This window comes from Lissotriton vulgaris, chromosome 2_1 (genome assembly GCF_964263255.1).
Source record: "Lissotriton vulgaris chromosome 2_1, aLisVul1.2, whole genome shotgun sequence".
Taxonomy (NCBI): domain Eukaryota; kingdom Metazoa; phylum Chordata; class Amphibia; order Caudata; family Salamandridae; genus Lissotriton; species Lissotriton vulgaris.
In genome coordinates this window covers 433,102,253-433,115,724 of record NC_141687.1, presented here as the reverse complement: position 1 = coordinate 433,115,724, position 13,472 = coordinate 433,102,253, and the positions used below count along the sequence as shown (strand labels likewise).

Here is a 13,472-nt window from a genome sequence, read left to right as displayed (position 1 = left end):
TATGGTTAATTTAAATTAAATAGATTTAAATGGAAATCATTCTCATAGTAGGGTGCTTTTATCTTGATAGTCAGATTATATAGTGGTGTTGCATGTACATTTTCCGCCACCACGCTGGGCCAACAGTCTAGATCCAAAAAATTGATGTTTCTTTTTTGATGGGATTCAGAGGTCTTAATCAAGAGGGAGTAAGGTTTAATGAGATCATTAAGGCATTGCTTTAGCTCTGAGTTGCTGTCCTATAAACTGCGCACATGTGGTGGAAATACTTTTTCAACTAATATGGGCAGAAATGACTAGTTCTGGCATTCACCAAATAAATAGGAGGTATTGAGGTTAAGGTTCTTGTGCAGTTGTAGCTATAACCGCACACAATTTGATAGTTTAAACTAAGACGTGTTTGGATGCTTTCAGTGACATACCTCAAACATGTAGAGTGCAGTAAACATTCGCACATAACCTATGATGCACAGACTCAAACGTGGAGAGGAGAATTGCATGCAGATCAGTAGCTTCTGCTACCCTGCAAATTTACCTCCAGTAAGCAAATCTAACAAGCTAGTTACACAAAGGAAAAAACTCACAATGAAAAGGGCAGCTAAATGGAGAGTGAAAGAGCTATACATTCTTTTGTGATTCCACACAAAGAGTTCCTTTGTTTGGGTTCCTGAACTGTTTTCACGGGTGAACGTATATAAGAGCTACATGGGTTGCTGCCAGAGAGCACAAGCAAATACATCGACTGCGTACGTAACACAAGCCACCATGGGGAAGGTAAGGCTGATTATCTGCTTCACATATAGTTTTTGTCAAACTGCAGTGTTTTTCTTTCCTCAGATATTGTGCTGACAAAGGGTCTTACTTTTAATACAAGGCAAGAACAAACCAATGCTGCCCAGTGAATATAATCTCAAGCTGAAATTTGCCACCCTTTTTTTAATTAAAGACCTAAATTGTCGAATATTTGTCGCAGTCAGAGGTTTTGAAACCTGGGTTTAATGAACTAGTCTTTCGCATTTTGGGTGACTGTTTTCTTTTTTGTTATGGAGCATTGTACTGATGTTGAAATTAATATTTATATGTTATTTGTTTGGAGATATGCAGTTTATCCCTTAATCTTGAATTACCTGTCCTCAAACCCAAGAATATATATATCTAAATAAAATAATCTTGGTAACAGGAGTAGGATAGAAAGTATTCCAGCAAAGGGAAATAAAAAAAACTGCTCGTTGACACCACAGATGTCAGGCATCTTTGATTCAGAGTTGGACGCATCCAAAAAAGAACAAGCATTTACAATGCAATTGGTCTCGCAATGAAATTGTTTTGAGCTATTGGCATTGAAAATGTTATTTTCTTTTTTTTCCCTTCTTGAAGCATTAATCAAGTAATGGTGTTGTATATGACAATGTCTTTTACCCCTTGTTGACCCCCGCATAGTTCATCAGCATGTGCCCGTCATACAAGGGAAATATGGCAATCGCATCGTAAACATTTTGCAACAATTCTATAGTTTCACCGCAGTTCTAAATTAAATTGTCAAATATAATTTATATTCTCATAATATTAGCACACCATATCAAATCAATGTTTGATAATAAGTACAAAAGCAACATCATAGTTTCTTTCTGATGTTCAGCAGAAAACATTTTTAAGCCAATAACTTCTGGGTGCTGTATTCAACCCCAGACATTTACTCGGCAGGCATGTGCACAGTTATGGACTGAGGGAGCAAATGTCTCCATCGTACTGGTGAAGAGTGTGCTTAGCTAGGTTGGTATTCACCAAGATATGAAGTAATCGTGACTCAGCAAAACTACTGCTATCTCCAGTTAAGGCGCTGACATGACAACATGGTGGGCAGATGGCAAGCCTAATGACCAACATAGCGCCCATCTGCTGTGATGACAGTGCGAGGCGCACACTAAACTTCACGACTCATTCACATAAAAATTACTAAACACACCCGTGGCATGTCATACATGAACCCTAAACATCTACCGACTATATAGCCTGGGGTCAGTGGTATTTTTTTGGGGAGGGTGAAATTCATCCTGATTTTGACGTACTTGAAAATCCACAGGGTTTACCCGATTTGCAAAGGTTCATAGTATTTCATGATGTTTCACTATTTCACAGGAAAGGCTCTAGAGGAAAAATTCCACAATAATATTTTGTGAGTGAAATTGTTTAATTAATGGGCGTATTTCACCTTTCGCAAAATGTTTTCCTCTGTGCTGACTGTAGCCCTAACCAAGACTGGTCTGTGGCAGACTCCGTGAAATCAAGAAGTAAAAGTACCATTATAGCGCTGTGAGTCCATAAGCATGTCTAATATCCCACAGTATGGTAGCATTATAACATAACACTTATCCAACGCCAGTCACCTTCCATCCTACCCCTCCGCTATGGCCCTCACAGACTCCCTCCTGCATCAGCAGAGTCTCCTAGGGGGGAGGACACGGATCATCATGAGCCAGTGGGTGCCGAGGCGGCAGTGAGACAGCATATCTTGTTAAGGCCACCCCCAGCGAAGACTGGCCCCTCCCCCTCACAGCCATCAGCAGACACAGTGCTGATGGAATGGGTCTGGCAGGCAGCAAGTGATTTCTATTAAAGTCACTTTCGATCTAACCTCAGACCCCTGCCGTCCCCACAGCGTTACCCCAGTACAAGAAATGATGAGGAGTATAGCACCTCTTACCAACTAGCCCCTGCCTCTACCCTCGTTGGCAGTCTGAAAATTGAATTTAAAAACAGAACCTTTAAGTGCCCCACAGACATAAAAAAAAACAATACACATTTAAAAGCCCGTAACATATAATTGAAGAGCACATCCACACAATAGCAAAAAGCTGGTAATATATAATTAAAAGCACATCCACGCAATAGTAAAAAAAATATGCCTATCTGTAAGACTAACTGCGAAAAAACAAATGACCCCTGTACGCGCGGACTCGGAACAAAACCAAAACAAAAAACCTGATACTGCTACTTAGAAACAGATAAAGATAAAGAATTTGCTTGGCGACAGCCACAAAGCAGCCGATCCTGGCCGGATGGGCCAGACGAAAAGGGGAAAGGGCGGCAACAAAAAAAACTCATTTCCAGTAACAGGCCCCCGTTTAGCAGACATGGTGAAGCAAGCCAATGAAAAAGAGGGGCGGGGCTTCAAGTCCCCTTCTGAAATTTCCTCATTAACAATATGTCTCACCGAGCGAGCAGCGCATGTGCGCTATAATGCTAGGCGGGACCTAAAAAGCTGGGGTCTGAGACCAGTTTGTTCTGGCTACTTGTACTAAGACGTGCACAACACTGCCACAGCTAACACTGATTTCAACCATTGTAAGCTGTTTCGAGGGAGAGGCCCAGGGCCGTGTAAATACATATTTTGAATTAATCCGTCACTGGAGGGCAGATTTGGTACATACTGGACAACAACCGCGTTGTGTCGCAATCAGTACCATAATACCTATACTTGTCACAAGAAATAGATCTGCTTGCTAATAATTCAACCTGTTTCATCAAATATTTCGTCACCAATTATGTTGGGGCTGGTAACCCTGTTTTAAGCACAAACTTTGTTTGCCCCAGAAAGTCATCACAATGTGTTTGCGCTCGCAGTTTGCAGCCCATTAAATCTGGTGCAAATCCTTCACAAGTGTAAATAAGACAATTGTATGGTTTGTGCACCCCAGAATATGAAATAAAATGATCCGTATGTGCTTTCTTCTCATTCCGATGAGTGAAACTTGGAATCAGGAGCAAATTAAGCACCTTTTATTTTGTGCACCATGCACTAATGTAATGTGCCAGGTGCATAATTTGCACCCATATTTTGCAGTCCCATCATGATTGGTACACTATTCCCCAGTTCACCTATGAAGAACACACATTTAGCAGTAGCATTCCACAGTATAAAAACTAACACGCCATAGCTCCTAGAAAACAAATTGAAGACAAAGACACTAACTTGCTCTCTATATTCCGAAGCAAGTTAACAATAGAAATGAAGTAACTGTCAAATAGTATAGACCTCAAGTACATGGGGGCAGAGCACTGACATCATATATTTTTATTAGGGAATATCAACTTTAACCTGACTTTACTGGCTCAAATTGCCTAAAGCATACATGCATGGGAAAGAGACATATTAGTCTGCACTTCGTAGTAAATTTATATTCCCAAATGATGAACAGACAAAAGATGTACATTTACTACAAAGAGGCTTATTACGATAGGGGTCGGAATCCAACCGCCACAGTCAGCTTTAATTCCAACCGGCTGAATATGAATCAGCAGGTCAGAATCAATACCGGCTGGTCATTCCGGCTGGCTTTCGACAAGCCAACCTGTAATCCCAAAGGGTGGTCATTTCGCCCTTAGTATTACGATGCTTTATTTCTGGAAGGGTTTGCATGCCGGCCTTTCCGACATGCAAACCCTGTCAGAAAGAATGTTTGGGGGCCCTAAGCAGGGCCCCCTTGTGTGCACAGCATCGGTTGGAGGCCAAATCCTTGCACCCGTGACAGACACCTTGAGGTGCCTGCCAAGGGGTGCAGGGATTAACACCACCTCCCTTTTCCCTATGGGAGCAGGCACTATGGCCAGTTTATGGCCGGAACACATGCTCCCATAGGGAAATGTGGGAATGCAACCAAACAGTTTTCGGTCGCATCCAAATCAGGCAAACGGGGAAGCTGACTGAAGGGTAGCGGGGCAAGTTTACGAAACGGTGTCGTCCGCTCGACATCGTAATCAGCCCCTTAGTGTAAGAGTAAATTTACATCCGTTTAAATACAAAAGGTAAAATTTGTTTGAGAAATGAGGCTCTTGAACACTACAATATCAATTCTAAAAAGACCCATTGAAATGTACAATAGACTAAAATATTAGATAACTAAAACACTTAAAATATACCCGATGGGAGTACAAAATAATTGAAAACCAATAAAGATCTTGCCATTGCACAGGTTACATTCATGTATTGCATAAATAAATAGGAATGTAATTGTCACAGATCCTTATATTAAACTTTTTTATGAGTAGCTTTTGGATTTTGCAGCACAAAATAAAAAAATAAAAACAATCGAATACAATATGAACCATTGTACACTGTATCTTCAATCCACATCCACACAGCCCATCTCACTTCCTAGAGGCAGATACCCCAGAGGGGTGAACATAGAGGATGGAGTCCTATTCTAAACATTATGTTTTTGTTGCGCATTACATTATTAGAAAGGGCATATAAATGCTGCAAGGAAGAATGATTCACCAAGATCTGCTGTTGCCAGCTTTTGCCTCAGGTATCGGATATTTCGTTCCCTCCCAATCTGTAATAAAGGTAAATTAGTCCAATAGCCGAGATGCAGATCAATGAAGAAGGTTTATTGATACAGTTCTTAAAAGGTATAGCAGATAGATATAGATTATTAAGTGAGCCCAAAAAAAGTATTGAGCCCCACCAGGAGCAGCTTCCTGGCTGCTCAGCCCATACTCTTTACTGACACTCCACAACCAGGCATCCCAACATTCCATTACCTCACCATGCACACCAACATTCCAAAGCGCTTCTTCACTGGCTGAGCAGCAAGGGAAAGGAAGCAGGAAAGATGCATTGCACTGGAAACCAGATACCACACAATCATCAAATCCCATTCAGACAATTACCTTTTTCAGGGGGATATGGGGTATTCAATATTGTAGTAAATATTTTGTAATATATTTGCCATATCCCACAGCTGGTTCTTTATCTTCTTTACCCAACTCAATTCATTGATAAGGCTATTTTAGCTTTTGCTGACACCCAAACTCTCATAGACTTGTGTAGATCTATGCATATATCAATTTACCAGTTGTCAATAGACTCCTTTATATTTATTTTGTATGTATTGAAAATTACAAAAAGTTATGTATATAATTCATTTAGATTATTGTCATTATTAGCAATTTGAAGCTGTAACTATTTTTAATTTAAAAATGTATTAAAACATATTATCATAAACTAGTTATCTTATATATATATATATATACACAAATATCTATATATAAATAAAAATTACGTTTCAAAATACATTGATAATAGAGGTTTTCTATATATTGACATTTATATCTTGACAATAGGTGTATAAACTCAATGAGTTCACTTACACATTTCTTTTCTATACTGCAGATTATCTTTTATGAGGATCGAAACTTTCAGGGACGTTCTTATGAGTGCAGCACCGACTCTTCAGACCTTTCCTCCTACTTCAGCCGGTGTAACTCAATCCGTGTGGAAAGTGGACCATGGGTTTTATATGAGCGGCCCAACTATATGGGCTATCAGTACATTCTAAGACGGGGAGAATACCCTGACTTCCAGCGGTGGATGGGTTACAACGACACCATTCGTTCCTGCCGATATATTTTACCAGTAAGTTCTTCTTCTGTAGAACTAGAGCTGGACTAGCCATTTATCTCATAAGGCATTTCACAGGGAGCTGGAGCCATTGGAGAACCGTTTTTGAAGACTCACTGCTCCGGCTGGAGCCACTGTCATGTTCCACAGCTCTCCAGGGTTCATTCTCAACCATATAAGATGTACAAGGGAGAGAAAAAGAGACATAGAGACAGAGTTAGAAATAGAAAGATAGGTCATAGTAATAGAGATGAGGCAAAGAGAACAGAAGGGTAGAGAGACGGGATAGAGAAGAGAAGAGAAATAGAGTGAGAGACTGAGTGTGGTTGAATGGAAAAGGGATTTTGGAAGAGACATTTGAGGAATGTTAGTTGGCTGTTTTGAACATTTTGCCAGGGCTGCTTTTGGTTCCTAGTCCACGTTGGTAGTAACACAGACAACTGATGCGCATGAAAGACAGATGACAGCAATTGTATTGCAACTTGTACTGCCATCTGAACAGTGTTGGTTGGACAAAGGATGTCTTCTGCCAGCCCACCTACAAATGGGGCAGATTTACCCTAACTTGAATCATCTTATCAGTAGCAGTTGTAATCATTTCCTTGGTACTTACACGGAAAAACAATGCATAATACTATGAGCTTAATGATTGATTTTTCCACTGCCAAAACACTAAGTAAACCCCTAAACCTCTGAATTAGGTCACTGTGTAGTCATCATGCAGAGGCAAGAAGTAGGGTGGTTGGCATAAAAAAATTCTAAATACATACCATATCATGATGATGCCTTTCAGTGCGCAGATGTGGATCTGTTCGTTTGCGTTTTTTACCACAGAAACAGTCCAAAACCTTGTTCTATAGTTAGGCTGGTCCCGGATGTGGGATCAGAATGCAAACTCCTCAATCACAGATTCGCTCACAGCTGTCCGATAGACCATCAATGGGTCCAATAGACCGTCGGTGTCTCAAAACCCTGAGACACTGATGGTCTATGCGACCACCGACCTGTGAGTGCATTCATATTATTACGCACCTCTGGTGGCATTGTGATTCACTCGCGGAAATCCTCCAAATCCTACATTTGAGTGTGTTACTCTTTGAGAATGCTTGAATTACCCACCAGGAACTGCCCTGTGAGTATTACTTTATTTTGCCACACACTTTTATGGAGGCACAGATTAATTTTACGCAGGGACTCATCTCCCTGGTCATCATCAGCTTCACAAATCCCCCGGTCATCCCAAGTCCTGATGAGACCCTGTGATACTTCCACAGGGTTGATACGCTGTTGACATCTGCGCAGACAGACCATTTTTTTAAATAACACTATGAGCACCTTCATTGACGTTAATTTGTTCACCAAAAGCTAATATTGTTAAAGGCTGTCTGTTATTACCAATGTACCTGTACTACACACAATTTTTCCACAATGTTTGCCTGCGTTATCGTATTTCACTTGGGGAATTATACAATTGTCAATGATTTTTACAACTCTGCTTATGAATTGCATTTCTTGCATAATTACAATCAATTCAAACTAATTTAAAATAACTCTTTCATGCTGATTTTCCTTAGATTCCATTGTAGATTAAATCATGACAGTTATTTTGCTGTCTTATTGCATACTTTACATATGATCAATAAATTGGGTTAAGCATCTGTTTAGAAAAAAAGGCAATATAAACAGTGGAAACAAACAAATGTAATGGCAGTTTAGAGTGTTCACTCTTATCTGATTTATCCACTCTTGAGCCAAATAATCAATTTCTCTGTACCGTTCTCAATTGTTTCTGTATTTGTTTTGTTTTGAATTAATTTACTTACAATCAATTATCCATAGTTCGGATTGTGTTTCTCAGAGAACACAACCTTGGGTTATTTTCCTGCCAAAATGTATATTACAGCAATTATAACTAGCAGCTGGGGGTCAAATATGCACTCCATTCAAAATTTACACTGGGTTTTTACGTCCTATTCAGGCCAGCTTCTATACCATAACATAACATAACAGTTTCTTCCTGTTTCATCCCACAGTATCGAGGCACGTTCAGAATCCAGATCTACGAGAGAGAGGACTTCAGAGGGCAGATGATGGAGTTTACTGAGGATTGCCCTGATCTACATGAAGAATTCAAATACCATGAAATCCACTCCTGCACTGTGCATGAGGGATACTGGATCTTTTATGAACAGCCAAACTTCAGGGGGCGACAGTACTTCCTTAGACCCGGGGAGTACAGAAGATACTTAGACTGGGGATCCATGAGCAGCAAAGTTGGCTCCCTTAGAAAAATGGAATTCCACTAAAGTTACTAACATTTAAATCAGTTTCCAAGAACTTTTATTAAAATGAATTAATTCACATCATTGCTTCTTTCGTATTACTGACAAATCTCTATTACTGCGTGTCCAGACACAACATTGGCAAACTGTCACATTAGTTCAAGAAAATATTTCAGTAGCTGTCAGTGATTTTAGAATATTTTTCCACATTATTTTCAATAAGGAACCAAACACTCAATATTTCTCACCAATATTTCTGACCCCAATGATTGTGAAATAAACCTGCTATAGTAGTGCAGGGTGCTGCATACCATCTCCCCAGAAGGAGCTTCCTATCCATGAGTATGCCTCCCTCTTCAATTTATTTTTGGCATTCAGTTCACTTCTCTGGACAGTTATGATAAGAACAGGCAACAACACATGGTCTATAACAGGTTTCTCCAAAGAGTAGCTCAGCTCCAGTTTCCTGTAAATAGTTCTCCTGTGTGCAGCCCATGCTATCAATTAGAAGCTTTTGCATGGTGTATTTAACATACATAAACCAAAAGTGTGTGCATTCGAGAAGAAAAGGTTTGTACTTTCAAAATTCATATGCTGACTGATTGGAGAAGAATGGCTGAATTTTTAAAATACTTTTAGGGCTGATATTTAAGTAATAGATTATGCACATTGGGGAGAAATTTCTAATACTATTAACTGGGTGCCAATGGCATTGCAGCTATGGCTTTTTATGCATTACCCAAGCAGAGGCATTCAATATTGATACAGCCTTTTTTGCATTACTGCTGACTCCTCGTTTACAATGAGCACTTTATAACAATAATAATATTAGTCGCTCGGGATTATTTTGAAAGAATATAAAAGGTGGGAAAGCCCTGCTCTACAACATTTATGTGCATTCCTGCCTCCAGACTACTAAGAATGTACAATATTTATCTTCTAGCCAACTATGTTCAGGGACATCTATTTTGGCAAACATGAACACATACATTTTAACATATTCCTCTCTCATGCTACATGTATTGGTCCACTTCTGTAATATATCCTCTTTCCTTATAGTCACTCACAGTGAGATGAATACATTCGGTGTGAAAGCAGCATGATATCTAAGCTAAAGCTCATAGCTCTTTTTGAAGACACTGTGCTCCGACCTCGATCAGTCATGACTGAAGAATCAGTGCTTGGTCAGCAGAGTGTGGAAAATCACAAAGAATTTGGTGAGCAGCAAACGCTATGTTTACATTAGCATTTAGTTGCAAAATCATGTTAGACGGGTGCATTTTTATGTCTGGTGCTAGCCAAGGTATTTTTTTGTAAAAATATATATACTTAACCAAAAGACCTCTTCATCCATTGTTCTGCAGCAGTGTCATTAAAATGTTGTTATAAAATAGAATAGAATAGAAACCATTTGTAAAGCGCCTGGTTACTCAAAAACAGAGTGTCCCCGCGCTGAAAACTGCAATAAGAGCTCAGAGGAAAGAACACAGGTAGATCCAAACAGGGCAAGGGAGGAAATAATAATTAATTGCGAGGGATTAGGAAAGTTTTGAGTTTCCACCCACCACAGCATGAAGTATGGGGCACAGGTCCACTTTAGTTACTGGCTTTCCTGACTGTGAGTGATGGCGTTCTGCTCTTGCGCATTGTGTACATCTGCACAATAAGGTTTCCCCTTCTGTTACAGGAACTACTGATGCAATTAGTACTTATGCATTCTAAAAAATATGTGTATATTTTGGCAATTATACAAGACTTTTTAACTGACGAAGGCGCATCAGGCCACCTAATACTGATATGGGGCCATGTGTCAAAAACAACACAACTTGGGGGCCAATTATGATAGCGGATAATCCGCATCCTCCGGGCCAGCGGAAGCCACCGCCGGCCCGGAGGATGTGGATTAACTGCAGTGGACTGAGAAAAGACCCCCCGCCAGATTAGGATGGCTGAGACATCTTTTTTCCGACCGCCCCTTTTCTGCCGCGGTCGCCTTTCGACCGCGGCGGAAAAGCTCTAACATGGCTGGCGGTGTCTATCAGACACCGCCAGCCATATTAGGATGGCAGCGCTCCTATGTCTTTCCACAGCGGCATTTCCGCAGTGGAAAGGCATACGGTGTTTTCTTTGGGGTCCCGTTGCGGGACCCCAGGCGTCAAGGGGGCGTGGGGGGTGCACATGGGGGGTACCTATGGTACTCCCCTGCCTTTGCGTGCACGAAGTGGCAGGCATCACGCGGTGCCTGCCGCTTCGTGCATGCAAAGGTAAACATGCATTTTTTAACATTGCAGAGTGTGCTGCTTCAAGCAGCACCCGCCGCAATGTTAAAAATACAGGATGTGACCGCCAGGGTGTCGGTCACATCCTAATTCGCACGGAGGGACCGCCGCTGCCCCTGCGGACGGTCCCTCCTCCTCTAGGGTGGCGGACGGACGCAGGCCCATCCGCCATCTTAATAGGCCCCTTTATTTGGCTTTTGTAAAAAACCCATAAAAGTCAGATTGGCAAACATATACAAGATATCAAGTCTATAGAACATGTGCCACATCTAGTGCTGCATAAATATTTAAATATTATAACCTTGTTGTTTGTATTTCCCTCCTGAGGCGGACAGCCAGGAGGTTTGCTGTGTGTGCTGCTATCCCTACGTGGGTTACTTCCCTGTTGTGCCACGAATTTTAAATCTCTGTTTTAACTCACCTTGCACTGTGCTGAATTTTCAGCGATCTTTTAACTCTTAAAATCATTATCCCGCATTCTGGGCTAGGCTCAGCCGAGCCAGGCGCTGAGTCCTACGGACCCGGGCGCTGAAATTTCGTAGCGGCCATCTTGGGTGGGAGGAATCGCATTTGTGCATTCTAGTCGACAGCATAAAAGGGGCAAACCAGGGTAGGCGCGAGGCCTTGTTGTTTGTATTTCCCTCCTGAGACAGAAAGCCTGGAGGTTTGCTGTGTGTGTTTCTATCCCTACGTGGATTACTTCCCTGTTGTGCCACGGATTTTAAATCTCTGTTTTAACTCACCTTGCACTGTGCTGAATTTTCAGCGATCTTTTAACTCTTAAAATCATTATCCCGCATTCTGGGCTAGGCTCAGCCGAGTCAGGCGCTGAGTCCTAGGGACCCGGGCGCTGAAATTTCGTAGCAGCCATCTTGTGTGGGAGGAATCACATTTTTGTTACCTCTACCCAAGACCCAGTAAGTCTTTTTTACTCCCTACGTACATTACAAACACTGAAACCATATTGGCAGCCCTGCCATCACAGGTTTTTACCTGAGAGGCTGCTGGATGCTTTTGAGTGCCGATGCACCGAGAGGGTAGGCCATTACATCTCTCCTGATTCCTCGTGTAAGCCTATCATGACTAAGAAACAACATTTTTCCTCATTCAGTAATGAAACTGGGTTTCTTATTAATGCCCGGTCTCTAGTCAAGAACAATATTGCGTTCAGAGATTTTATCTCGGATAGGAAACCTTCATGGGCCTTCGTCACTGAAACCTGGGCCTCAGAGTTCACGGGGCCCGAGCTTGTTAATGCCATCCCTGAGAGATATGCCCTTTCAAGAATGGATAGAGTGGGTTGTAGGGGGGGGTCTTGGCATACTTTATAAAAGTTCTATAAGATGCCGGACCGAGCACCTCCCCTCCCCTCTGGACTCTTTCCAGGCCATGCATTTCATCTTAAACTCTTCCCCTACGGTGTTATTTGCTGGCATCTTGATCCATAGACTTCCGGGCCCTAGGTCTGCTTTTAACCGTGACCTTTTGGGAATTTTGGAACCGTATATTGATAAGCCAAACCTGACTATCCTTGGTGATTTCAATTTCCATTTGGAAAATTCGAATTCGGATGAAACCGTACTCCTGTTAGACTCTCTGGTGGCCTGTGGCCTGTCGCAAGGGGTCGGAAGCTCCACTCACTCAGCCGGCCATACCTTGGATGGGGTATTTACTAATGACCCCAGGCTGGAAATAGGCCCCCCCTACCCTTATCTTGGTCAGATCATATGGCCGTCCCACTTGAGTTCACACCTCGACCTCTCGCTGGGCCCATAGTGGACCCCAACAACTGGGAACTGAAAAGGAACTACAGGGGCCTGAATAATGAGTCCCTTGCCACTGTGATGACCAATCTCAAGCCCCCTCCGACAATTGACACTGACATGGCTGCCCTTGATCTGGCCAATACTATTTCGAATGCTATTGATATCTTAGCCCCGGCTAAGCAGCTTTATTCTGCCAGGAAACGTCCTTCGGCCCCCTGGTTTTGAGACTCCCTCAGACTGCTAAGGCAGGATTGTAGGAAACAAGAGAGACTCTGGAGGTCCCATCTTGATCCGAAGGAAAGGGCTAAATATAAAAGTCCGCTCAAGGGGTACAAAGCCGCGGTATTGGCAGAAAAGAAAGCACATTTTACTAAAATGACTGCCTCCCTTAGCTACCCCAGAGAACAATTTAAAATCGTAGATGCTCTGCCACTCTCTCAGCCACCTGATCCTATTGTTGCAACCCAGAATCTGTGTGATCAGATTTCCACTTTCTTCTACACCAAGATTATGGACATTCACACAGCCCTAGAAGTCCTTAATCTTGATCTAGAGGCTGTGCCCCTCTTGGCTGTTCCTCCTTTGGAAGGCCCGGCTAATGGACCTCGCAACAACCTCTCTAACTTTCTCACTCGTGAACACCTGAATCGACTCTTGGATAAGCTTAAATCCGGATTCTCCTTGGATCCTTGTCCTCTAAAGATTCTTAAGGAGTGTAGAGAGGTTTTGCTGCCACCTCTTT

General features: G+C 42.0%; 1 protein-coding gene across 1 annotated transcript; it reads left to right on the top strand.

Annotated features, from left to right (window-relative positions):
- Window positions 1–704: 704 nt before the first annotated feature.
- LOC147730539 (gamma-crystallin S-1-like) lies at window positions 705–8,766 on the top strand. Its single transcript, XM_086958580.1, has 3 exons — window positions 705–774; window positions 6,176–6,418; window positions 8,437–8,766. The coding sequence occupies exons 1-3, from the start codon at window positions 706–708 to the stop codon at window positions 8,707–8,709; spliced, it is 585 nt and encodes a 194-aa protein (XP_086814706.1). The 5' UTR covers window position 705; the 3' UTR covers window positions 8,710–8,766.
- Window positions 8,767–13,472: the final 4,706 nt, after the last annotated feature.

What these genes read in the sequence shown, in the direction of transcription:
- LOC147730539 (XM_086958580.1), top strand. Translation starts at nt 706, where the DNA reads ATGGGTTGCTGCCAGAGAGCACAAGCAAATACATCGACTGCGTACGTA. An exon ending in CACAAGCCACCATGGGGAAG is followed by an intron (nt 775 to 6,175) that starts GTAAGGCTGATT and finishes TCTATACTGCAG; the next exon opens with ATTATCTTTTATGAGGATCG. An exon ending in CCTGCCGATATATTTTACCA is followed by an intron (nt 6,419 to 8,436) that starts GTAAGTTCTTCT and finishes TTCATCCCACAG; the next exon opens with TATCGAGGCACGTTCAGAAT.